At 41.5% G+C, this 27,361-nt stretch overlaps 1 protein-coding gene across 1 annotated transcript; it reads left to right on the forward strand.

Annotated features, from left to right (window-relative positions):
- The first annotated feature begins 3,850 nt into the window (after positions 1-3,850).
- On the forward strand, positions 3,851-26,788 carry PRPF31 (pre-mRNA processing factor 31). Its single transcript, XM_033084095.2, has 14 exons — positions 3,851-3,965; positions 5,250-5,434; positions 8,063-8,123; positions 9,677-9,760; positions 11,177-11,274; positions 14,423-14,529; positions 16,137-16,306; positions 18,768-18,925; positions 20,471-20,560; positions 22,092-22,219; positions 23,064-23,136; positions 24,355-24,483; positions 24,575-24,673; positions 26,393-26,788. The coding sequence occupies exons 1-14, from the start codon at positions 3,866-3,868 to the stop codon at positions 26,519-26,521; spliced, it is 1,611 nt and encodes a 536-aa protein (XP_032939986.2). The 5' UTR covers positions 3,851-3,865; the 3' UTR covers positions 26,522-26,788.
- The last annotated feature ends 573 nt before the right edge of the window (positions 26,789-27,361 follow it).

The raw sequence follows: 27,361 nt of genomic DNA on the forward strand, positions 1-27,361 counted from the left end.
CCGAAGAGCGGCTCCAGCGCCAGCTCCGAGCCCGGCGGCGCCGAGAACTCCTCGAACGAGACCCCGGCCATGGCTGGGGGGGAAAGGGGGGGTCCCAAATTAAAATGGGGGTCCTAAATTCATCCTGAGGGTCCCAAATTTAAGTGGGGGGTTCCAAATTCATCTTGGGGACCCCAAATCCATCCTAGGGGACACCACATTAATCCTGGGGGTCTCAAATTCATCATGGGGACCCAAATTTAAATGGGGGGTCCCAAATTCATCCTGGGGGTCCCAAATTTACACAGGGGGTTCCAAATGCATCCTGAGGACCCCAAATTTACATAGGGGGTCCTAAATTCATCCTGGGGGCTCCCAAATTCATCCTGAGGGTCCCAAATTTAAATGGGGGGACCCCACATTTACATGGGGGGACCCCAAATTTACATGGGGGGGTCCTAAATTCATCCTGGGGTCCTAAATTCATCCTGGGGGCTCCCAAATTCATCCTGAGGGTCCCAAATTTAAATGGGGGGACCCCACATTTACATGGGGGGACCCCAAATTTACATGGGGGGGTCCTAAATTCATCCTGGGGTCCTAAATTCATCCTGGGGACCCCAAATTTACATGGGGGGGGGTCCTAAATTTACATAGAGCACCCCAAATTTACATGGGGGGGTCCTAAATTCATTCTGGGGACCCCAAATTTACATGGGGGTCCTAAATTCATCCTGGGGGTCCCAAATTCATCCTGGGGGTCCCAAATTTACACGGGGGGACCCCAAATTCACACAGGGGGATCCCAAATTTACATGGGGCATCCTAAATTCATCCTGGGGACCCCAAAATGCATCCTAGGGGACACCACATTAATCCTGGGGGTCTCAAATTCATCCTGGGGACCCCAAATTTACATGGGGGGTCCTAAATTTACACAGGGGGATCCCAAATTCATCCTGGGGGTCCCAAATTTACACAGGGGGACCCCAAATTTACATGGGGGGGTCCTAAATTCATCCTGAGGGTCCCAAATCCACTCTGAGGGTCCCAAATTTAAATGGGGGGTCCCAAATGCATCCTGAGGGTCCTTAAATTCAGCCTGGGGACCCCAAATTTACATGGGAGGGTCCCAAATTAATCTTGGGGACCCCAAATTTACACGGGGGGACCCCAAATTTACATGGGGGGTCCTAAATCCATCCTGGGGGTCCCAAATCCACCCTGGGGGTCCCTAAATCCATCCTGGGGGTCTCAAATCCACCCTCAGGGACCCCAAATTCACTCTGGGGGTCCCAAATCCATCCTGAGGACCCCAAATGTACAAGGGGGGGACCCCACATTTACATGGGGGGACCCCAAATTTACATGGGGGGTCCTAAATTTACACAGGGGGACCCCAAATTTACATGGGGGGGTCCTAAATTCATCCTGAAGGTCCCAAATTTACATAGCAGGGTCCTAAATTCATCCTGGGGTCCTAAATTCATCTTGGGGACCCCAAATTTACATGGGGGGGTCCTAAATTTACATAGAGCACCCCAAATTTATATAGGGGGTCCCAAATTTATCCTGGGGACCCCGAATTTAAATGGGGGGTTCTAAATTCATCCTGGGGGTCCCAAATCCATAAGGGGGGACCCCAAATTTACATGGGGGCATCCTAAATTTACACAGGGGGATCCCCAATCCACCCTGGGGACCCCAAATTTACACGGGGGGGTTCTAAATTCATGCTGGGGGTCCCAAATTCATCCTGGGCACCCCAAATCCACCCTGAGGGTCCCAAATTTAAATGGGACCCCAAATTCACACAGGGGGATCCCAAATTCAGCCTGGGGACCTCCAAATTTATATGGAGGGGTCCCAAAATCATCCTGGGACCCCAAAATTACACGGGGGGACCCCAAATTTACATGGGGGGTCCTAAATTCATCCTGGGGGTCCCAAATTCATCCTGGGGGTCCCAAATTTACACGGGGGGACCCCAAATTCACACAGGGGGATCCCAAATTTACATGGGGCATCCTAAATTCATCCTGGGGACCCCAAAATGCATCCTAGGGGACACCACATTAATCCTGGGGGTCTCAAATTCATCCTGGGGACCCCAAATTTACATGGGGGGTCCTAAATTTACACAGGGGGATCCCAAATTCATCCTGGGGGTCCCAAATTTACACAGGGGGACCCCAAATTTACATGGGGGGGTCCTAAATTCATCCTGAGGGTCCCAAATCCACTCTGAGGGTCCCAAATTTAAATGGGGGGTCCCAAATGCATCCTGAGGGTCCTTAAATTCAGCCTGGGGACCCCAAATTTACATGGGAGGGTCCCAAATTAATCTTGGGGACCCCAAATTTACACGGGGGGACCCCAAATTTACATGGGGGGTCCTAAATCCATCCTGGGGGTCCCAAATCCACCCTGGGGGTCCCTAAATCCATCCTGGGGGTCTCAAATCCACCCTCAGGGACCCCAAATTCACTCTGGGGGTCCCAAATCCACCCTGGGGACCCCAAATTCATCCCAGGCCCCTCCCAGTGCCCCCCAGTCCCTCTCTGATCTCTCCCAGTGCTCCCAGTGCCTCTCCAGATCCTTCCCAGTTCCTTCCAGTGCTCCCAGTTCGTCCCAGTGCCCCGTCCCCCGCTCTCCCAGTCTCTTCCAGTGGCTCCCAGTCTCTCCCATTCCATCCCAGTCCCTCCCAGTTCTCCCTCCTCACCCTTCCCAGTTCCTCCCAGTGCTCCCAGTAGCTCCCAGTCCATGCTAGTCTCTCCCAGTCCCCCCCAGTCCTCACTCCCAGTCCATCCCAGTGGCTCCCAGTCTCTCCCAGTCCCCCCCAGTCCATCCCAGTGGCTCCCACTCTCTCCCAGTCCATCCCAGTCCCCCCAGTCCTCGCTCCCAGTCTCTCCCAGTGGCTCCCAATCCCTCCCAGTGACTCCCAGTCTCTCCCAGTCCCTCCCAGTACCCCCTCATCACCCTTCCCAGTCTCCCCCAGTGCCTCCCAGTCTCTCCCAGTCCATCCCAATGGCTCCCAGTGGCTCCCAGTCCCCCCCCAGTCCCTCCCAGTGCCCCCCATTCCCTCCCAGTGCCTCCCAGTCCCCCCCCAGTGACTTCCAGTGGCTTCCAGTCTCTCCCCGTGGCTCCCAGTCCCCTCCAGTCCTGCTCCCAGTCCCTCCCAGTCTCTCCCAGTCCCTCCCAGTGGCTCCCAGTCCATCCCAGTCTCTCTTAGTGGCTCCCAGTCCCTCCCAGTGACTCCAGGTGGCTCCCAGTCTCTCCCAGTCCTCACTCCCAGTGGCTCCCAGTCCATCCCAATGCTCCCAGTCCCCACCAGTGCCTCCCAGTCCATCCCAGTCGTCCCTCCCAATCTCTCCCAGTCCATCCCAGTGACTCCAGGTGGCTCCCAGTCCTACCCCCTAGTCCATCCCAGTGGCTCCCAGTCCCCCCCAGTCCCTCCCAGTCTCTCCCAGTCCATCCCAGTGGCTCCCAGTCCATCCCAGTGACTCCAGGTGGCTCCCAGTCTTCCCCCCTAGTCCATCCCAGTGGTTCCCAGTGCCCCCCAGTCCCTCCCAGTCTCTCCCAGTCCATCCCAGTTCCCCCAGTCCTCGCTCCCAGTCCCTCCCAGTCTCTCCCAGTCCATCCCAGTGCCCCCTCATCACCCTTCCCAGTCTCCCCCAGTGGCTCCCAGTCCATCCCAGTCCCCCCAATCCTCGCTCCCAGTCCATCCCAGTGCCCCCGAGTCCCCCCCCAGTCCCTCCCGGTTCCCCCCGCCCTGTGACGTCACGCACCGCCCGATGACGTCACTCCCGGCGGGCTCGGCCGGGCCCGGAGCGCGGAGCCCCCGCCTGAGGGGGGGGAGGGGAGGGGACACGGCGGGCGCGCGGTGATGACGTCACAGCGAGAGCGCCCAGCCGGAAGTGCCGCCTCAGCGGGCGCGCCGCGAGCGGAAGTGACGTCATCGCAACCGCGACCGGCCGGAGCGGGAGGTAACGGAGGGGAAAATTCAGGGAAAATTCGGGAAATTTGGGGGATTTGAGGGAAATTTGAGGGAATTTTGAGGGAAATTCGGGGGATTTGAGGGAAATTGGGGGGATTTGAGGGAAATTTGGGGGAATTTTGAGGGAAATTTGTGGGATTTGAGGGAAATTTGGGGGATTTGAGGGCGGGGAGGGGCTCGGGGGGGAGCGGAGGAGTCTGAGGGCTTTGCCCGGTGCTCCCAGTGCTCCCAGTGCTCCCAGTTTGGGGATTTGGGCTCTGTGTCCCCTCCCAGTGCTCCCAGTGCTCCCAGTTTGGGGATTGGGGCCCCGCTTTCCCTCTCTCAGTGCTCCCAGTCTGAGCCCTGTCTCCCCTCCCAGTGCTCCCAGTTTGATCCCTGCCTCTGCTCCCAGTGCTCCCAGTTTGGGGATTGGGGCCCCATTTTTCCTCTCCCAGTGCTCCCAGTCTCATCCCTGTCTCTGCTCCCAGTGCTCCCAGTTTGGATATCTGAGCCCTCCCAGCGCTCCCAGTGCTCCCAGTTTGATCCCTCTCTCCCCTCCCAGTGCTTCCAGTTTGGATCTCTGAGCCCTCCCAGTGCTCCCAGTGCTCCCAGTTTGGATCTCTGAGCCCTCCCAGCGCTCCCAGTTTGGATCTCTGAGCCCTCCCAGCGCTCCCAGTTTGGCTCTCTGAGCCCTCCCAGTGCTCCCAGTGCTCCCAGTTTGGCTCTCTGAGCCCTCCCAGTGCTCCCAGTGCTCCCAGTTGGATCCCTGAGCCCTCCCAGTGCTCCCAGTTTGGATCTCTGAGCCCTCCCAGTGCTCCCAGTTTGGATCTCTGAGCCCTCCCAGTGCTCCCAGTTTGGATCCCTGAGCCCTCCCAGTGCTCCCAGTTTGGATCCCTGAGCCCTCCCAGCGCTCCCAGCGCTCCCAGTTTGATCCCTGTCTCTGCTCCCAGTGCTCCCAGTTTGGAATCTCTGAGCCCTCCCAGTGCTCCCAGCGCTCCCAGTTGGATCCCTGAGCCCTCCCAGCGCTCCCAGCACTCCCAGTTGGATCCCTGAGCCCTCCCAGTGCTCCCAGTGCTCCCAGTCTGATCCCTCTCTCCTCTCCCAGTGCTCCCAGTGCTCCCAGTGCTCCCAGTGCTCCCAGTGCTCCCAGTTTGGATCCCTGAGCCTCCCAGCCCTCCCAGTGCTCCCAGTTTGGCTCTCTGAGCCCCCCCAGCGCTCCCAGTGCTCCCAGTTTGGGGATCTGAGCCCTCCCAGTGCTCCCAGCGCTCCCAGTTGGATCCCTGAGCCCCCCCAGCCCCCGCCATGTCGCTGGCCGACGAGCTGCTGGCCGATCTGGAGGAGGCCGCGGGGGAGGAGGACGAGGCCGAAGGCTCCGAGGGGGGGGAGGAGCCCCCGATCGAGGACGTGCGCGAGGAGCCGGAGCCGGGGGAGGCCGCCGAGTCCGTGCGGAGCATCGCCAAGTTATGGGGGTCTAAGGCGGTGAGAGAGCAAAAAATATACAAAATTTAACCCTAAAATATCCTAAATACCATCCCAAAAATATCCCAAAAAATCCCAAAAAAGATCCTAAAAACCGCTTCAAAAATATCCCAAAGATACCAAAAAAATCCCCCAAAAATATCTCCTGGAACACCCAAAAAATATCCTGAATTTAACCCAAAAACCATCCCAAAAATATCCCAGAAATAACCCAAAAGTATCCCAAAAATATCTCCCAAATTGCTCCAAAAATATCCCCCCCCCAAAAATCCCAAAAATATCCCCTAAAACACCCCAGAAATATCCCAGAAATACCCCAAAAACAACCCCAAAATTATCCCAGAAATGTCCCCAAAAAATCCCCCAAAAATTCCAAAAATATCCCCTGGAACATCCCAAAAATATCCCAGAAATATCCCAGAAATATTTCCCAAACCACTCTAAAAATATCCCAAAAATCCCCAAAAAATCCCCCAAAATATCCCCTGGAACCCCCAAAAAATGTCCCAGAAATATCCCTGAAACACCCCAAAAATATCCCAAAAATATCCCAAAATTATCCCTAAAAAATCCCCAAAAAATCCCAAAAAATTCCAAAAAAAATCCCAAAAATATCCCCAGGAGCACCACCAAATTGTGGGAGTCTAAAGTGGTGAGAGAGCAAAAAATATACAAAATTTAACCCTAAAATATCCCCTGGAACACCTAAAAAATGTCCCAGAAATATCCTGAATTTAACCCAAAAATACCCCCCAAACTGCCCCTAAAATATCCCAAATGTACCCCAAAAAGATCCTAGAAATCACTCCAAAAATATCCCAAATTTACCCAAAAAATCCCAAAAATATCTCAAATTTAACCCCAAAATATCCTGAATTTAACCCAAAAATATTCCCTGAAACACCCAAAACATGTCCCAGAAATATCCCAGAAATATCCCTTAAATATCTCCCAAACCGCTCCAAAAGTATCCCAAATTTACCCAAAAAAATCCCCCCAAAATATCCCTGAAACACCCAAAAAACGTCCCAGAAATATCCCAGAAATATCTCCCAAACTGCCCCCAAAATAACCTGAATTTAACTCAAAAACCATCCCAAAAATATCCAGGAAATATCCCAAAAATATCCCAAATTTAACCCCAAAATATCCCAAATTTAACCCAAAAATATCTAAAATTTATCCTAAAAATATCCTAAAAACCATCCCTGAAACAGCCCAAAAATATCCTCAATTTAACCCAGAAATATCCGCCAAACTGCTCCAAAAATATCCCAAAAATACCAAAAAATATCCCAAAACCCATCCCAAAAATATCCCAAATTTACCCAAAAAATCCCCAAAAATCTCAAAAAAATCCCCTAAAAATGTCCCAAAAAATCCCAAAAATATCTCTCAAACCACCCCCAAAAAAATCTCAAAAATATCTAAAAAACAACCCCAAAAATATCCCAAAAATAACCAAAAATATCCCAGAAATATCCCAAAAACAACCCCAAAAATATCCCAAAAATATCTCAAATTTAACCCCAAAATACCCTAAATTTAACCCAAAAATATCCCTTGGAACACCCCAAAAATATCCTGAATTTAACCCAAAAACCACCCCAAAAATATCCCAAAAATATGCCAGAAATATCCCAAATTTATCCCAAAAAATAAAAAAAAAATCCGCAAAAAATCCCAAAAATGTCCCAAAAATACAAAAAAATTTCCAAAAAATATCCCAGAAAGATCTCAAAAATATCCCCAAAAAATCCCAAAAATGTCCCAAAAATACAAAAAAAATTTTTCTAGATATCCCAAATTTATTCCAAAAATACCCCAAAAAATCCCCCAAAAAATCCCAAAAATATCCTAAAAATACCCCAAAAAAATCCCAAAAATGTCCCAAATATACAAAAAAAATTAAAAAAAAAAGTCCCAAATTTATTCTAAAAATTCCCAAAAATATCCCAGAAATGTCCCAAATTTACCCCAAAAAATATCCCAAAAACTCCCAAAAAATAAAAAAAAATCCCAAAAATGTCCCAGAAATATCCCAAATTTAACCCTAAAATGTCCTGAAAACCACACCAAAACTATCCTAAATTTACCCCAAAAAATCCCCAAAAATCCCCAAAATATTTAAGAAATATCACCTAAAACACCCCAAAAATATCCCAAATTTATTCCAAAAATACCCAAAAAATATCCCAAAAAATCCCCAAAATATCCCGAAAATACCCCAAAAATATCCCAAATTTATGCCAAAAATATCCCCAAAAAAATCCCAAAAATGTCCCAAAAATACAAAAAAATTTTCCAAAATATCTGAAATTTATTCCAAAAATACCCCAAAAAATACCCCAAAAAATTCCAAAAAAATAAAAAAAAATTCCCAAAAATAGCCCAAAAAATCCCCAAAAAATCCCAAAAAAATCCCAAAAATGTCAAAAAAAAAATCCCAAAAATTTCCCAAATTTACCCCCAAATTAACCTAAAAATATCCCAAAAAATCCCAAAAAATCCCCCAAAAAATCCCAAAAATATCCCAAAAAAAATCCCCAAAAAAGTCCCAAAAATCCCCAAATCCCAAATCCCTCCCAAAATCCCCAAACCTCCCCAAATTTGGGATTTTTTTTGCAGTTTGCTGAGATCATGCAGAAAATCGAGGAGTACATCGGGAAGCAGCCGAAGGCGGCCGAAGGTAACCCCAAAAAATCCCAAAAAAACCCCAAAAAATCCCAAAAAATCCCCCAAAAAATCCCCCAAAAAATCCCAAAAAAACCCCCAAAAAATCCCCCAAAAAATCCCAAAAAATCCCGAAAAATCCCCAAAAAAATTCAAAAAACCTCCCCAAAAAATCCCAAAAAATCCCAAAAAATCCCAAAAAATCCCCAAAAAATCCCAAAAAATCCCTAAAAAAAACCCAAAAAATTCCTCAAAATTCCTGAAAAATCCCCAACCCCCCCCCCAAAAACCCCAAAACAACAAAAAACTTCCCAAAAAATCCTCAAAAAACCCCAAAAATGCCCCAAAAATCCCCAAAATAAAAAAAAAACCCAAAATTCCCCAAAAATTCAAAAAACCCCCCAAGAAAAAACAAAAAAATGCCCCAAAAATCCCCAAAATTGTCCTTTGAGCCCCTGATCTTTGACCCCAACCCTTGACCCCTGACCTCTGACCCTTGACTCATGACCTTTGACCTTTAACTTTCGAACACAACCTCTGACCCTTGACCTTTAACCTTTGACCCACCAACATTTGATCCTTGACCCCTGACCTTTAACCTCAAACATCTGACCCTTGACCTTTAACCTTTGACCCATGATCCTTGACCCAGACCTTTGACCTTTAATATCTGACCCTTGACCTTTGACCCTGGACACTTGACATTAAATATTTGACCCCCCGACCCTTGACCTTTAAGCATTGACCCCTGACCTTTGACCCTTGATTTTCAACCTTTTACCCTTGACTGTTGATCTTTGACCCCTGACCTTTGACCTTTAACCCTTGACACATGACGTTTTGTTTTAACCATTGACCCTTGACCTTTAACCTCTGACCCTTGACCTTTAACCTTTGACTCCCATGACCTTTGTCCCCTGACCTTTGTTCCTTGATGCCAATCTTTGACCTTTGACCTTTAATCTCTGAACCTTGACATTTGACCTTTAACCTTTGACCCATCACCCTTGACCCCCTAACCCCCTGACCTTTGACCTTTAACATTTTGCACCTGACCTTTGACCCTTAACCCCTGACCCCTGATCATTGACCCCCTGACCCCATGACCTTTGACCCCTGACCCCTGATATTCCCCCAAAATTTGGGATTTTTGGGTGTTGGGAGCCCCAATTTGGGGGATTTTTTTTTTTTAGATTTTCTTGGGGATTTTTTTGGGGATTTTTGGGGGATTTTGGATTTTTTTGGGGGGGAATTTTGGGGGTTTTTGGGGAATTTTTTGGGGTTTTTTGGGGGGTGTTGGGTTTTCTTTTGGAAAGTATTTTGGGTTTTTTGGAGATTTTTTGTGGGATTTTTTGTGGAATTTTTGTGGAATTTTTTTGGGATTTTTGGGGATTTTTTGTGGGGTTTTTTGTAGGATTTTTGGGGATTTTTTGGGGATTTTTGTGGAATTTTTGGGGATTTTTGTGGGGATTTTTGTGGGATTTTTTGTGGAATATTTTGTGGGATATTTTGCAGTGGATTTTAGGATTTCTCAGTGGATTTTTGGGTGAATTTCCCATTTTTTTGCAGTTCTGGGCCCCGTGGAAGCCGCCCCCGAGTACCGAGTGATCGTGGACGCCAACAACCTGACCGTGGAGATCGACAACGAGCTCAGTGAGGAGTGGGGGGGTTTGGGGGGAATTTTTGGGGAATTTTATAGAATTTTTGGGGGATTTTTTGGGATTTTTTGGGAATTTTTTGGGATTTTTTGGGGGATTTTTTGGGGGTTTTTTGGGGATTTTTTGGGGAATTTTTGGGATTTTTTGGGATTTTTTTGGGATTTTTTTTAATTTTTGGGGGATTTTTTTGAGATTTTTTTGGGGATTTTTTTGGATTTTTTGGGATTTTTTTGGGATTTTTTGGGAATTTTTTTGGATTTTTTGGGATTTTTTTGGGATTTTTTGGGGTTTTTTGGGATTTTTTGGGGTTTTTTGGGGGGGATTTTTTTGGGGGAAATTTTTTGGGGAATTGTATGGAATTTTTTGGGGGATTTTTTGGGATTTTTTGGGGATTTTTTTGGGGATTTTTTTTTGGATTTTTTGGGATTTTTTTGGATTTTTTGGGATTTTTTTGGGATTTTTTTTGGATGTTTAGGGATTTTTTTGGATTTTTTGTGGAATTTTTTTGGGATTTTTTGGGATTTTTTTGGGGAATTTTTGGGATTTTTTGGGGATTTTTTTGGGGATTTTTTGGGATTTTTTGGGATTTTTTTGGGATTTTTTGGGGATTTTTTTTGGGGATTTTTTGGAATTTTTTTGGGATTTTTTGGGGATTTTTTGGGATTTTTTGGGATTTTTTTGGGAATTATTTTTGATTTTTTGGGATTTTTTTGGATTTTTTTGGGATTTTTTGGGATTTTTTGGGATTTTTTGGGATTTTTTTGAGATTTTTTAGGGATTTTTTTGGATTTTTTGGGGATTTTTTTGGGATTTTTTGGGAATTTTTTAGGGATTATTGGGGGTTTTTTTGGGATTTTTTTGGGATTTTTTTGGATTTTTTTGGGATTTTTTTGGGGGATTTTTTCGAGATTTTTTGGGGATTTTTAAATTTTTATTTATTTATTATTATTTATTATTTTTTTATTTTTATTATTTTTGGGGGGATTTTTTTTTATTTTTTTGAGATTTTTTGGGGGTTTTTTGGGGGATTTTTTTGGGGATTTTTTGGAGATTTTTTGGGATTTTTTGGGATTTTTTGGGGAATTATTTTTGATTTTTTGGGGTTTTTTTGGGGGATTTTTTTGGGATTTTTTTGGGGTTGATTTTAAGATTTTTTTTTGGGTTAAATTTTGTGTTTTTTGTCCCCCAGACATCATCCACAAGTTCATCAGGGACAAGAACTGATTTGGGGTTAATTTGGGATTTTTTTTTGATTAATTTTAGAATTTTTGAGATTTTTTGGGGGATTTTTTTGGATTTTTTTTTGATTTTTTTTGGATTTTTTTAGGATTTTTTTGGGACTTTTTTGGGATTTTTTTGGGATTTTTTTCTGGGATTTTTTTGGGTTAATTTTTGGTTTTTTGTCCCCCAGACATCATCCACAAATTCATCAGGGACAAATACTCCAAGAGATTCCCTGAGCTGGAGTCGCTGGTGCCCAACGCGCTCGATTACATCAGGACTGTCAAGGTGGGGAAAAAACCAAAAATAACAAAAAATAAACCAAAAATAAATCAAAATAAATTAAAATAAATCAAAATAAATGAAAATAAATCAAAATAAACCAAAAATAATCTAAAATAAACGAAAATAACCAAGCAGCAACCAAAAATAAACCCAAAACCTGCCAAAAATAACCCAAAATAAACCAAAAATAAACCAAAAAAACCCAAAAACAACCAAAAAATAAATCAAAATAAATAAAAATAAATAAAAATAAACCAAGATAAATCAAAATAAATAAAAATAAACCAAAAATCAACCAAAACCTGCCAAAAATAAACCAAAAATAAACCAAAGATAACCAAAAATAAACAAAAAATGAATTAAAGTAAATCAAAATAAATCAAAATAATCCAAAAATAACCAAAAAACAGCTAAAAAAAATCAAAATAAGCAAAAATAAACCAAAAATAAAGCAAAAACAGCCAAAAATAACCCCAAAACACCCCAAAAATGACTGAAAAGTGACCCAAAAATAGCAAAAAATAACCAAAAATAAACCAAAAATAATGAAAAATAAACAAAAAATAAATCAAAATAAATCAAAATAAACCAAAAATAATCCAAAATAACCAGGCATCAACCAAAAATAAACCCAAAACCTGCCAAAAATAAACCAAAAATAAATAAAAAATAAATCAAAAATAACCCAAAAATAAACCAAAAATAACAAAAAATAAACCAAAAATAACCAAAAATAAACAAAAAATAAATCTAAAATAACCTAAAATAAACAAAATAATCCAAAATAACAAAAAATAACCCAAAAATAAACCCCAAACCAGCCAAAAATAACCTAAAAATGGACAAAACACCCAAAAATAACCCAAAAATAGCCCAAAATAAACAAAAAATAACCCAAAATAACCCAAATATATCCAAAATAACCCAAATATATCCAAAATAACCCAAAAATAAACAAAAATAATCCAAAAAAATATCTAAAATAACCCAAAAATAAACCAAAAAAACGGCCAAAAATAACCTCAAATAATCCAAAAATAATAGTTTTTGGGGTGAATTTTGGGATATTTTGGGTTGAATTTTGGGTTTTTTGGGTTAAATTGGGAATATTTTAATTTAAATTTTTATTTATTTGGATTTAATTTTTTATTTTCTCTCCCCTCCCCCATTTTTGGGGTTAATCTGGAAATTTTTGGGTTAAATTTTGGAGTATTTTGGGTTGAATTTTGGAATTTTTTGGGTTGGATTTTGGATTTTTTGGGGTAAATTTGGGGATTTTTGGGTTGAATTTTGGGTTTTTTGGGTTAAATTTGAGATATTTTAATTTAAATTTTAATTTATTTGGTGTTAATTTTATATTTTCTCTCCCCTCACCCATTTTTGGGGTGAATCTGGGAATATTTTGGGTTGGACTTTGGGTTTTTGGGGTCAATTTGGGGATTTTTGGGTTAAATTTTGGAATATTTTGGGGTGAATTTTGGTTTTTTTTGGGGTGAATTTTGAAGATTTTTGGGTAAATGTTACTTTATTGTATTTTAATTTAATGTTTTCTCTCCCCTCACCCATTTTTGGGGTGAATCTGGGAATTTTTGGGGTGAATTTTGGGTTTTTTGGGGTGAATTTTGGGGATTTTTGGGATATTTTAGGTTTAATTTGGGTTTTTTGGGGTTAAATTTGGGATATTTTAATTTAAATTTTAATTTATTTTACTTTAATTTAATATTTTTTTCCCTTCTCACCCATTTTTGAGTGGTTTTGGCAGGAATTGGGTTAAATTTTGGAATTTTTGGGGTGAATTTTGGGCATTTTTGGGATATTTTGGGTTGAATTTTGGATTTTTTGGGTTAAATTGGGAATATTTTAATTTAAATTTTAATTTATTTGGTGTTAATTTTGTGATTTCTCTGCCCTCACTCATTTTTGGGGTGAATCTGGGAATTTTTGGGTTAAAGTTTGGGATATTTTGGGTTGGATTTTGGATTTTTTGGCTTGGTTTTTGGGATATTTTGGGTTAAATTTTGGTTTTTTTGGGTTAAATTCGGAATATTTTAATTTAAATTTTAATTTATTTGGTGTTAATTTTATATTTTCTCTCCCCTCACTCATTTTTGGGATGAATCTGGGAATTTTTGGGTTAAATTTTGGAATTTTTGGGGTCAATTTGGGGATTTTTGGGATATTTTGGGTTGAATTTTGGTTTTTTGTGTTAAATTTGGAATATTTTAATTTAAATTTTAATTTATTTGGTGTTAATTTTATGTTTTTTCTCCCCTCAACCATTTTTGGGGTGAATCTGGGAATTTTTAGGTTGAATTTTGGAATTTTTTGGGTTGGATTTTGGATTTTTGAGGTTGGTTTTTGGGATATTTTGGGTTGAATTTTGGGTTTTTTGGGTTAAATTTGGAATATTTTAATTTAAATTTTAATTTATTTGAGTTTAATTTTATGTTTTTTCTCCCCTCACCCATTTTTGGGTGAATCTGGGAATTTTTGGGGTGAATTTTGGGTTTTTTTGGGTTGAATTTTGTGGAATTTTGGGATATTTTGGGTTGAATTTTGGGGTTTTTTGGATTAAATTTGTGATATTCTAATTTAAATTTGAATTTATTTGATGTTAATTTTATATTTTTGGGGTGATCCTGGCAGGAATTGGGTTAAATTTTGGAATTTTTTTGGTTTGGATTTTGGGGTTTTTTGGGTTAAATTTGAGGATTTTTTTTATATTTTGGGTGAATTTTGGGGGTTTTTGGGTTAAATTTGAGATATTTTAATTTAAATTTGAATTTATTTGGTGTTAATTTTGTGTTTTCTCTCCCCTCACTCATTTTTGGGATGAATTTTGGAATATTTTGGGTTGGATTTTGGGTTTTTTGAGGTGGATTTTGGGGATTTTTGGGATATTTTGGGTTGGATTTTGGGTTTTTTGGGTTAAATTTGGAATATTTTAATTTAAATTTTAATTTGTTTGGGGTTAATTTTATATTTTTGGGGTGATCCTGGCAGGAATTGGGTTAAATTTTGGAATTTTTTGGTTTGGATTTTGGGGTTTTTTGGGTTAAATTTGAGGATTTTTTTTATATTTTGGGTGGAATTTTGGTTTATTTTGCGTTAAATTTGGAATATTTTAATTTAAATTTGAATTGATTTGCAGGAATTGGGCAATTCCCTGGACAAATGCAAGAACAACGAGAACGTTCAGCAGATCCTGACCAACGCCACCATCATGGTGGTCAGCGTGACAGCCTCCACCACCCAGGGGTCAAATTCCCAAATTTTGGGGTTTTTGGGGTTTTTGGGGTTTTTGGGAATTTTTGGGGATTTTTTGGGATTTTTTGGGATTTTTTTGGGATTTTTAAAATGATTTTTTGGGGATTTTTAAGGTGATTTTTGGGATTTTTCGGGTGATTTTTGGGGTCTCCCGCTCTGAATTTGGGGGAATTTTGGGGTTTTTGGGGCGTTTTGGGATTTTTAGGATTTTTGAGAATTTTTGGGGATTTTATGGGATTTTTTTGGGAATTTTTTGGGATGTTTTGGGGATTTTTAAGGTGATTTTTGGAAATTTTTTTTAATTTTTCAGGTGAATTTTGGGGTTTCCCAGTCTGAATTTAGGGAATTTTTGGGGGTTTTGGGACAGTTTTGTGACTTTGGGGATTTGAGGGTTTTGGGGGATTTTTGGGAATTTTTGGGGATTTTTTTTTGATTTTTAAAATGATTTTTTGTGGTTTTTAAGGTGATTTTTTGGTGATTTTTTAGGTGATTTTTTTTTGATTTTTCAGGCGGTTTTGGGGATTACCCAATCTGAATTTGGAGAATTTTTTTGGGATTTCAGAGTGGATTTTGGGATTTTTTTTGGGTGATTTTGGTGATTTTTAGGATGGTTTTTTAAGGTCACCTGGCCTGAATTTGAAGGAATTTAGGGGATTTTTAGGATTTTTGGGGAATTTTTGGGGTGATTTTTGAGGTCACCAGGCCTGAATACAGGGGAATCTTTTGGGATTTTTTAGGGTGGATTTTTGGGGTGGATTTTGGGGTTTTGGGGTGATTTGGGGGTTTTCAGGGAGATTTTTTTTGGGGGGGTTTTTAGGGCAGGTTTTGGGAATTTTGGGATTTTTGGGGCAGATCCTGATGCCACCATCACGGTGCTCAGCGTGACAGCCTCCACCACCCAGGGGTCACCAAAATTTCAAATTTTTGGGGTTGCCAAGATTCAATTTGGGGAATTTTTGAGGGTTTTTGGGCGTTTTTAGGGTGATTTTTGGGATTTTCAGGTTTTTTTTCTAGATTTTTAGGATGGTTTTTGGGTTGATTTTTGGGGTTTCTGGTGCTCATTTGGAGTTTCCAGGGTCAGATTTTGGGGGTTTTGGTTTCCCTGGAGCTCATTTTTGATGTTTTTGGGGTTTCCAGAGTCAGATTTTGGGGTTTTTAGGTGTCCCTGGAGCTGATTTTTGATGTTTTTGGTGTTTTCAGGGTCAGTTTTTGGTATTTTTGGGGTCCCTGGTGCTCATTTTGGGGTTTTCAGGATTAATTTTTGGGGTTTTTGGGGTCCTTGGAGCTGATTTTTGATGATTTTGGGGTTTCCAGAGTCAGTTTTTTAGATTTTTGGTGTTCCTGGAGCTCATTTTGTGGTTTCCAGGGTCAGATTTTTGTGTTTCCAGGGTCAGTTTTTGGTGTTTTTGGTGTCCCTGGAGCTGATTTTGGTGTCCCTGGAGCTGATTTTGGTGTCCCTGGAGCTGATTTTTGGGTTTCCAGGGTCAGATTTTGGTGTTTTTGGTGTCCCTGGAGCTGATTTTGGTGCTGATTTTGGGGTTTTTAGGGTCCCTGGTGCTGATTTTGGGGCTGATTTTGGGTTTCTGTGCTCTCTACAGGCAGCAATTATCAGAAGAAGAGCTCTCCAGGATTGAAGATGCCTGTGACATGGCGCTGGCGCTGAGCGGGGCCAAGCTGAGGATTTACGAGTACGTGGAGTCGCGGATGTCGTTCATCGCCCCCAACCTGTCCCTCATCCTGGGGGCCTCCACGGCTGCCAAGATCATGGGTGAGAAAAAAACACAAAAAAATAAAATTATAGTGAAAAAAAATGGAGTTCTTGCAAAAAAACCAGGAATTTCTGTGAAAAAATACAAAATTTTCATTAAAAAAACCCAAAATTTCCATTAAAAAATCCCAAAAATTCCATTAAAAAAACCTAAATTCCTAGGAAAAATTAATTTAAAAATCTAACAAATTTTTTTTTTAAATTGCCATTAAAAAAACCCTGAATTCCCACAAAAAACCCTGAAATTTCTGTGAAAAAATACAAAATTTTCATTAAAAAATCCCAAAATCAACCCCAACCTGTCCCTCATCCTGGGGGCCTCCACGGCTGCCAAGATCATGGGTGAGCAAAAAATTAATAAAAATAAAATTATAGTGAGAAAAAATGGAGTTCCTGCAAAAAAAACTGAAATTCCTGTGAAAAAATACAAAATTTCTGTGAAAAAATACAAAATTTCCATTAAAAATCCCCAAAAATTCCATTAAAAAATCCCAAATTCCCAGGAAAAAATTTTTAAAAACCAAAAAAAATTTAAAAAAAATTATCATGAAAAAACCTTGAAATTGCTGTGAAAAAATACAAAATTTCTGTGAAAAAATACAAAATTTCCATTAAAAAATCCCAAAATCGCTCCCACCTGTCCCTCATCCTGGGGGCCTCCACGGCTGCCAAGATCATGGGTGAGAAAAAATTAATAAAAATAAAATTGTAGTGAGAAAAAACCTGAAATTCCTACAAAAAACACGAAGTTTTTGTGAAAAAATACAAAATTTCTGTGAAAAAATACAAAATTTCCATTAAAAAACCCCAAAAATTCCATTAAAAAAACCTAAATTCCCAGGAAAAAATAATAAAAAAATCTAACAGAATTTAAGAAAAAAATTGCCATAAAAACCCCCGAATTCCCACAAAAAAACCTGAAATTTCTGTGAAAAAATACAGAATTTCCATTAAAAAAATCGTCAAATCACCCCAACCTGTCCCTGATCCTGGGGGCCTCCACGGCTGCCAAGATCATGGGTGAGCAAAAAATTAATAAAAATAAAATTACAGGGGAAAAATCCCAAAATTCCTGTGAAAAAACCTGAAATTCCTGTGAAAAAATACAAAATTTCTGTGAAAAAATACAAAATTTCTGTGAAAAAATACAAAAATTCCATGAAAAAAACCCAAATCCCAGGAAAAATTAATTTAAAAATGTAAAAAAATTTTTTAAAAATTGCCATTAAAAAAACCCAATTCCCCAGAAAAAAACCCTGAAATTTCTGTGAAAAAATTCAAAATTTCTGTGAAAAAATACTAAATTTTCATTAAAAAATCCCAAAATCGGCCCCAACCTGTCCCTGATCCTGGGGGCTCCACGGCTGCCAAGATCATGGGTGAGCAAAAAATAAAAATATTTAAAATTACAGTGAAAAAAAACCCTGAAATTCCCAGAAAAACCCTGAAATTTCTGTGAAAAAATACAAAATTTCTGTGAAAAAATACAAAATTTCCATTAAAAAATCCCAAAATCGACCCCAACCTGTCCCTCATCCTGGGGGCTCCACGGCTGCCAAGATCATGGGTGAGCAAAAAATTAATAGAAAATAAAATTACAGTGAGAAAAACCCAAAATCCCCACAAAAAACCCCCGAAATCCCCAGGAAAAAATGAAATTTGGGCGGTTTTTAGGATATTTTAGGGATTTTTTGGGGCTGTTTTTAGGATATTTTAGGATTTTTTTTAGGATATTTCAGGAATATTTTTGGGGTGTTTTATGGGATTTTTTGGCCTGGTTTTTGGGGATTTTTTGGGGATTTTTTTGGGATTTTTTTGGGATTTTTTTGGGATTTTTTTGGGATATTTTAAGGATATTTTTAGGGATTTTTTGGGGCTATTTTTGGGATATTTCAGGGATTATTTTAGGATATTTCAGGGATTTTTTGGGCTGTTTTATGGGGTTTTGAGGCTGATTTTTGGGGAATTTTTGGGGTATTTTAGGGATTTTTTTTTGGATTTTTTTGAGATATTTTAGGGATTTTTTTTTTATTTTTTGAGTGTTTTTTGGGATATTTCAGGGATGATTTTAGGCTATTCCAGGGATAATTTCTGATTTATTTTTGTGTTTTCCAGGTGTTGCAGGGGGTCTGACCCCTCTCTCCAAGCTCCCAGCCTGTAACATTCTCCTGCTGGGTTTTTAGGATATTTTAGGGTCTGTTTTTAGGATATTTTAGGATTTTTTTTTAGAATATTTTTGGGGTGTTTTATGGGATTTTTGGTCTGTTTTTTTGGGGATTTTAGAGGCATTTTTTGGGGATTTTTTTGGATTTTTTTTGGGATTTTTTTTGAATTTTTTGAGATATTTTAAGGATTTTTTTTGGGATTTTTGGAGTATTTTTTGAGATATTTCAGGGATATTTCAGGAATTATTTTAGGCTGTTTTTAGGATAATTTCTGATTTATTTTTATGTTTTTTCAGGTGTTGCAGGGGGTCTGACCCCTCTCTCCAAGCTCCCAGCCTGTAACATTCTCCTGCTGGGAGCTCAGCGCCGAACGCTCTCGGGATTTTCCTCCACCTCGGTTCTGCCCCACACAGGATTTATTTATCACAGTGATATTGTGCAATCTCTGCCTCCTGTGAGTCAAAAAATAATAAAATAAAACAAAAAAAGTTAAAAAAAAAATCCCCAAAAAAATCCCCCCAAAAAAACCCAAAAAATAAAAAAAAAATCCCCCAATAAAGCCAAATTTGGGATTTATTTATCACAGTGATATTGTGCAGTCTCTGCCTCCTGTGAGTCAAAAAAAAAATAAAAAAATTTTAAAAAACCACCCCAAAAAAAACTCCAAAAAAATCCCCCCAAAAAAACCCCAAAAAACAAAAAAAATCCAATAAAAAAACCCCAAAAAAACCCGAATTTGGGATTTATTTATCACAGTGATATTGTGCAATCTCTGCCTCCTGTGAGTGGAAAAAAAAAAAAATAAAACCAAAAAAATAAAATTAAAAACCCAAAAAAAACCAAAAAAATCCCCCAAAAAATAAAAAAAAAATTTTAGGGGATTTTGAGCTCTCTGAACCCCAAATTTGGGATTTTTTGGTGTTTTTGAGTTCTTTTAACCCCAAATTTTGGATTTTTTTGGTGATTCTGAGTTTTTTGAACCCCAAATTTTGGATGTTCTGAATTGTTTGAACCCCAAATTTGGGGTTTTTTAGGTATTTTTGAGTTTTTTGCAACCCAAATTTGGGATTTTTTGGTGATTCTGAGTTTTTTGAACCCCAAATTTGGAATTTTTTGGGGAGTTCTGAGCTCTTCGAATCTCAAATTTTTGATTTTTGAGGGCTGTGAGCTCTCTGAACTCCAAATTTGAGAATTTTTTGATGATTCTGAGTTTTTTGAACCCCAAATTTGGGATTTTTAGGGAGGATTTGAGCTCTTTGAACCCCAAATTTGAGATTTTTAGAACCCCAAATTTTGGGTTTTTGGGGCATTCTGAGCTCTTTGAACCCCAAATTTGGGGTTTTTAGAGAATTCTGAATTTTTTGAACCCCAAATTTTGGGTTTTTTAGGTGATTCTGAGTGTTTTGAACCCCAAATTTGGGATTTTTGGGGGATTTGAGCTCTTTGAACCCCAAATTTGGGGGAATTTGAGTTTTTTGCAACCCAAATTTGAATTTTTTTGGTGATTTTGAGTTTTTTGAACCCCAAATTTTGGATTTTTTTGATGATTCTGAGGTTTTTTTTAACCCCAAATTTGGGATTTTTAGAGGATTCTGAGCTCTTTGAACCCCAAATTTTGGATTTTTTGGTGATTCTGAGTTGTTTGAACCCCAAATTTTGGATGTTCTGAATTGTTTAAACCCCAAATTTGGATTTTTTTGGTGGTTTTGAGTTTTTTGAACCCCAAATTTTGGATGTACTGAATTTTTGAATCCCAAATTTTGGATGTTTTGGTGATTCTGAGTTTTTTGACCCCAAATTTTGGGCTTTTTAGGTGGTTTTGACTTGTTTGAACCCCAAATTTTGGATGTTCTGAGTTTTTTGCACCCCAAATTTGGGATTTTTTGGATGTTCTGAGTTGTTTGAACCCCAAATTTTGGATGTTTTGGTGATTCTCAGTTTTTTGCACCCCAAATTTTGGATTTTTAGATAATTCTGAGTTTTGTGCCCCCAAATTCAGGACCTGAGGAGGAAGGCAGCTCGGCTGGTGGCCGCCAAGTGCACGCTGGCGGCGCGGGTGGACAGCTTCCACGAGAGCCAGGACGGCAAGGTCAGCCCCAAAATCACCCCAAAAAATACCAAAAAATATCCTAAAAATCCCCCAAAAATTCCTCTAAAAAATCCCCAAAAAATCGCCACAAAAATAAAAAAAAAACCAAAAAAATCCCCCAAAAAATCCTCAAAATATTCCCCAAAAATCGCAAAAAATCTCCCAAAAAATCCCCCAAAATCCCCTCAAAAATAAAATAAATCCAAAAAAAATCCCACCCAAAATCCCCAAAATACTCCCAAAAAATCCCCAAAAAATCCCAAAAAAATCTCAAAAATCTTCCAAAGAATCCCCAAAATATTCCCCAAAAGTCTCCCTCAAAAATCACAAAAAAATCCTCAAAAATTCCCCAAAATAATCCCCAAAATCCCCAAAAATCCCCAAAAAATCCTCTAAAAATCCCCAAAAATCCCCCCAAAATCCTCCCAAAAATAAAAAAAATTTTAAAAAATCCCCCCAAAATCCCCAAAATATTCCCAAAAAATCACAAAAAATCTCCCAAAAAATCCCCCAAAATTCCCCAAAAATCCCCCCAAAATCCCCTCAAAAATAAAAAAAATCCCCAAAAAAATCCTCAAAATATTCCTCAAAAATCCCCCCAAAATTCCCCAAATAATCCCCCAAAATCCCCCAAAAAATCCCCAAAAATTCCCCAAAAATCCCCCAAAAATTCTCCCCAAAAAACCAAAAAAATTCCCCAAAAAATCCCAAAAAAGTCTCCAAAAAATCCCCAAAAAATCCCCCAAAGTCCCAAAAACTTCCCCAAAAATACCCCCAAAAAATCCCCAAAAAATCAAAAAAAATCCCCCAAAAAATCCCCAAAAAATCCCCAAAATTCTCAAAAAAATCCCAAAAATCCCCCAAAAATCCCTTAAATATTCACTTAAAAAACCGCAAAAATCCCAAAAAATCCCACATAAATCCCCAAAAAAATCCCCAAAAATCCCCATAAAAATCCCCAAAAAATCCTTAAATAATCCCCAAAAAAATCCCAAAAAATCCCCAAAAAATCCCAAAAAATCCCAAAAAATTCCAAAAAAAATCCCAAAAAATCCCAAAAAAATCCAAAAAAATCCCAAAAAATCCCCCAAAAATCCCTAAAAAACCCCAAAAAAATCCCAAAAAAATCATTAAATAATCCCCAAAAAATCCAGAATTCTCAAAAAATCCCCCCAAAAACCCCTCAAAAATCCGCCAAAAAAAGGCAAAAATCCCCAAAAAATCGCCAAAAATACCAAAAAAATCCCAAAAAAATCCCAAAAAATCCCAAAAAAATCTCCAAAAATCCCAAAAAAATCCCAAAAAATCCAAAAAAATTTCCCATATTTTCCACAAATTTCCCCAAATCCCCAATTTTTAGGTGGGGTACGAGCTGAAGGAGGAGATCGAGCGCAAGTTCGACAAGTGGCACAAACCCCAAAATCAAAAAAAAAATCCCCCAAAAATCCCTAAAAAACCCCAAAAAAATCCCTAAAAAACCCCAAAAAAATCCCAAATTTTCCCATATTTTCCCCAAATCCCCAATTTTTAGGTGGGGTACGAGCTGAAGGAGGAGATCGAGCGCAAGTTCGACAAGTGGCAGGAGCCGCCCCCGGTCAAGCAGGTGAAGCCGCTGCCGGCGCCGCTGGACGGGCAGAGGAAGAAAAGAGGGGGCAGGCGGTGAGTTCATTAATGTTAATTACATTAATTAGTGTTAATTAGTTATTAATTAGCTCCTGGTTAATCCCTGATTGACCTCCAAGCAAAGCTTCCATCTAATGCCCAGTTCTCTGTCAATTAATCCATAATTAACCCCCTAATGAAACCCTAATTGACACCTGATTAAGTGTTAATTAGCATTGATTAGTTGTTAATTGGCTCCTGGTTAATCCCTGATTGACCCCCAAGCAAAGCTTCCATGTAATGCCCAGTTCATCTCCAATTAATCCATAATTAATTCCCTAATAAAGCCCTAATTAATGTCTGATTAATCCCTGATTTGCTCCCAATTAATCCCCAATTAAGCCCTAATTAATCCTAGATTAGGCCCTAATTATTTTGTAACTAAGCCCCAAATAACTCCTAAAGAATTCTCAATTAATTCCTGTTTAACCCCTAATTAGCACCCTAATTGACCCCTAATTAATCCCCCATTTTTTTCTTAATTGATGCTAATGAACTTCTAATCAGCTTCTATTCAATCCCTAGTTAAGCCCCTGATTGACCTGTAATTAATCCCTAATTCACTGCCTTAATTGCCTCCTAATAAACTCTCACTTTTTCCTAATAAAATCTCTAATTAACCCCCTAATCAACTTCTGATTTTTTGTTAATTATCTGCCTCAATCCCTAATTAAGCACCATTTACTTCTAATGACCCCCAATGAACTCCATCCCAGTTATCTCCTTAATTACCTCCCAATTAATCCTCAATCAACCCCTTAATTGCTCCTTAATTAATCCTGCAATAAATAATCTCTAAATACTTCCTAATTAACCCCTAATTAGTCCCTAATTAATGCAGGTACCGGAAGATGAAGGAGCGCCTGGGGCTGACAGAGATCCGAAAACAGGCCAACAGGATGAGCTTTGGGGAGGTAATTAACCCTAATTAACCCTAATTAAACCACCCAAATCCAGTTTTTTAACTTCCTGGGACACCAAAATTCCAATTTTTACCCATTTTTATCGATTTTTCCCTTTTTTTATCCCATTTTTCCCTCAGATCAAGGATGAGGCCTACCAGGGCTTTGGCCTGGGCTGAGTGGGACCTCACAAATCTCATTTTCCCCCCTTTAAACCAAAATTTTCTCATTAATACAAATTTTAACAGCTCCAATCCCATTAATTTATTTATTTTTATCTATTTTTAGCTATTTCTCCCATTTTTTACCCCATTTTTCACTATTTTTCCCTCAGATGAAGGATGAGGCCTACCAGGAGCACCTGGGCTTCGGCCTGGGACTCCTAAACCCTTTTTTCCCCATTTTACCCCAAATTTTTCTCATTGAAATAAATTTTAACACCCCCAAACCCATTATTTTCTCTGTTTTTACCCATTTTTCTATTTTTTTGCCCGTTTTTATCCCATTTTTTACTGTTTTTGTCATATTAAAGAAGAGACTTTTCAGGGGGACCTGGGCTTTGGCCTAGGCCACCTGGGAGCTCCCAAACCCCATTTTCCTCCCTTTATCCCAAATTCTTCTCATTAAACCCCATTTAAACACGACTAAATTCCATTATTTTAACTAGTTTTACTCATTTTTACACATTTCTCTCATATTTTATCTTATTTTTTATTGGTTTTTTCCTCTGATCAAGGATGGGGCCTAGCGGGAGGACCTGGGCTTTGGCCTGGGCTACCTGGAACTTCACAAACCTCGTTTTTCTCCCCTTTAACCAAATTTTTTCTTATTGAACCATATTTAGCACCCCTAAATCCTATTATTTTATCAATTTTTACTTCTTTTCCATTTTTTTTTATCCCACTTTTCTCTATTTCCCCCTCAGATTAAAGGAGAGCCTATCCCTTTCCCTGAACCCCATTTTTCTCCCCTTTAACCCTGTTTAACCTCCCCCAAAACCCATTTTTCACTCCTTTTTGCCCATTTCTCACTCCTTTTCCCCCTTTTTCACTCCTTTTTCCACATTTTTCCTATTTTTAATTCCATTTATCCTTCAGATCAAGGAAGAGTCCCCCGGGACTCCCCGAACCCCATTTCCCCCCCCTTTAACCCCATTTTAACCCCCCCAAAACCCATTTTTCACTCCTTTTTTGCCTCTTTTTCACTTTTTTAACCCCATTTTCCCCTCAGATCGAGGAGGACGCCTACCAGGAGGATTTGGGCTTCAGTCTGGGCCACCTGGGCAAGGCCGGCAGCGGCCGCGTGCGCCAGACCCAGGTCAACGAGGCCACCAAGGCCCGGATCAGCAAAACCCTACAGGTGCCTGACCCCTCCCATCAGGTTTATCAACCCCTAATTAATATATTCAACCCCTAATTAGCATAATTAACCCCTAATTACCGCTCCCCAGAGGACCCTGCAGAAGCAGAGCGTGGTCTACGGGGGCAAATCCACGATCCGGGACCGGAGCTCGGGCACGGCCTCGAGCGTGGCCTTCACCCCCCTGCAGGTGGGGAGGGGGCTTGGGGGGATTTTGAGGGGTCCTAGAGGGATTTTGAGGAATTTAGAGGAGATTTGTGGGGTCTTGAGTAGGATTTTGGGGGTCCTGGAGGGATTTGGGGGGGTCTTGAGGAGATTTGGGGGGGGTCTTGAGTGGGATTTTGGAGGTCCTGGAGGGATTTGGGGGGGTCCTGGAGGGATTTGGGAGGGTCTTGAATGAGTTTGGGGGTCCTGGAGGGATTTTGGGGTTCTTGAGCAAGTTTGGGGGGTCCCAGATGGGATTTGGGGTTTCCTGGAGGGATTTTGGGGCATTTAGAGGAGATTTGGGAGGTCTTGAGTAGGATTTTGGGGGTCCTGGAGGGATTTGGGGGGGTATTGAGGGAGTTTGGGGGGTCTTGAGTGGGATTTTGGGGTTCCTGGAGGGATTTGGGGGGGTCTTGAGGAGATTTGGGGGATTTAGAGGAGATTTGGGGGATCCCAAATGGGATTTTGAGGTGCCTGGAGGGATTTGGGGGGAGTTTAGAGGAGATTTGAGGGATCCCAAGGGGGATTTTGGGGGTCCTGAAGGGATTTGGGGGGGTCTTGAGGGAGTTTAGGGGTTCCCAGGTGGGATTTTGGGGTTCCTGGAGGAATTTCAAGGCATTTAGGGAGGAGTGGGAGGGTCTTGAGTGGGATTTTGGAGTTCCTGGAGGGATTTTGGGGGGTCCCAAATGGGATTTGGGGAGTCCTGGAGGGATTTGGGGGGGTTTAGAGGAGATTTGGGGGTTCCTGGAGGGATTTGGGAGGGTCTTGAATGAGTTTGGGGGTCCTGGAGGGATTTTGGGGGGTCCCAGGTGGGATTTTGGAGGTTCTGGAGGGATTTGGGGGGTCCTGGAGGGATCTGGGGGAGTCTTGAGTGGTATTTTGGGGGTCCTGGAGGGATTTGGGGGGTCTTGAGCGAGTTTGCGGGTTCCCAGGTGGGATTTGGGGGTTCCTGGAGGGATTTGGGGGGGTTTAGAGGAGATTTGGGGGTTCCTGGAGGGATTTTGGGGGGTCCCAAATGGGATTTGGGGTTTCCTGGAGGGATTTTGAGGCATTTAGAGGAGATTTGAGAGGGTCTTGAGTAGGATTTTGGGGGTCCTGAAGGGATTTGGGGAGGTCTTGAGGAAGTTTGGGGGCTTTAGAGGAGATTTGGGGTTCCTGGAGGGATTTTGGGGGGTCCCAAATGGGATTTGGGGAGTCCTGGAGGGATTTGGGGGGGTCTTGAGGGAGTTTGGGGGGTCCCAAGGGGGATTTTGGGGTGCCTGGAGGGATTTGGGGGGGTTTAGAGGAGATTTAGGGGGTTCCAAATGGGATTTTGGGCAGTCCCTGGTGAGATTTGGGGGTTTCTGGAGGGATTTTGGGGGGTCCCAAATGGGATTTGGGGGGTCCTGAAGGGATTTGGGGGGGTCTTGAGCAAGTTTGGGGGGTCCCAAGAGGGATTTTGGGGTGTCTTGAGGGATTTTGGGGGGTCTTGGAGGGATTTGGGGGGTGGGTTGAGGAGGTTTGGGGGGGTCTTCAGTGGAATTTGGGGGGAACCCAAAAAAATTCAGTGAGAATTTGAAGGATTTTCAGCATTCCCAGCTGGAATTTGGGGGCTCCCAGTTAAAATTTAGGGGATGAAGGAGATTCAAGGAGGGTAAAATTTTGGGAGGGGGTTCCCTGCTTCCCTCGGGGACCCCCCAAAAATCACCCTGGGACCCCTCCCCAGGGTTTGGAGATCGTGAACCCGCAGGCGGCCGAGAAGAAAGTGGCCGAGGCCAACCAGAAATATTTCTCCAGTATGGCCGAGTTCCTCAAGGTCAAGGGGGACAAAAGTGGGGTCCCCACCCCGCCCTGAGCCCCCTGGGACCCCCAAATCCCTCCCTGAATTCCTGGAGAATCCCAAAATCCCCCCCTACCCCAATTCATCCCCCCCATTATTCATCAGAATTTGGATTTTGGGGGAGTTTTTTTTGGGAGTTCTCGACTCAAGGGGGGAAAATTTGGGGTCCCTCCCTCCCCTGGGACCCCCCAAAATTTCTGGAGGTTTCTTCCCCCCCTCACCCCCCATTTTATGTTGTTGTTTTTTTTTTTCGTGAACTTTCTATAAATATTGGAATTTTTGGTTGGAGCGTCGTGGGGGAATTTTGTGGGGGAATTGAAGAGAGGGTTGGGGAATCCTGGATTTAGGGGGGTCCTGAATGTTTGGGGTCACTCTTGGATGGTTTTGGGAGGATTTTGAGGTTTTTGGGAAGGATTTTGGGTGGATTTTGGGGTTTTTTGGGAGGATTTTGGGTGGATTTTGGGGCTTTTTGGGGGGAATTTTGGGGGGTCCCGTCCCCAGCGTAGTGACCCCGCCCCCATGGGCGGGCCCTCAGCCAATCCCGGCCTCCTATTGGCTGTCTGGACTTTGAGTGACACCTCAGCCAGTTGGCCACGCCCCTTGCGTGAGGCCGGCGGTTATTGGCTCCCACGCGCGAAGAAACAGCCAATAGGAGAAGAGACCCGCGCGTGTCCCCGCCCCTCGCCACTGGGCTCCGCCAATTAGAGAAAGCGGCGCCCACTCCCGCCACGCTCTGAGTGACGGCGATTCCAGCCAATGAGGAGGAGACTTGTACGCGCGGTCCCGCCTTGTGGGCGTGGCTTTTATGTCACCCTGCCCCTTTTCCGCTATAAACACAGCGCCGCCAATCAGCGT

The sequence above is a fragment of the Catharus ustulatus genome, chromosome 35 (assembly GCF_009819885.2).
Source record: "Catharus ustulatus isolate bCatUst1 chromosome 35, bCatUst1.pri.v2, whole genome shotgun sequence".
Lineage (NCBI taxonomy): Eukaryota > Metazoa > Chordata > Aves > Passeriformes > Turdidae > Catharus > Catharus ustulatus.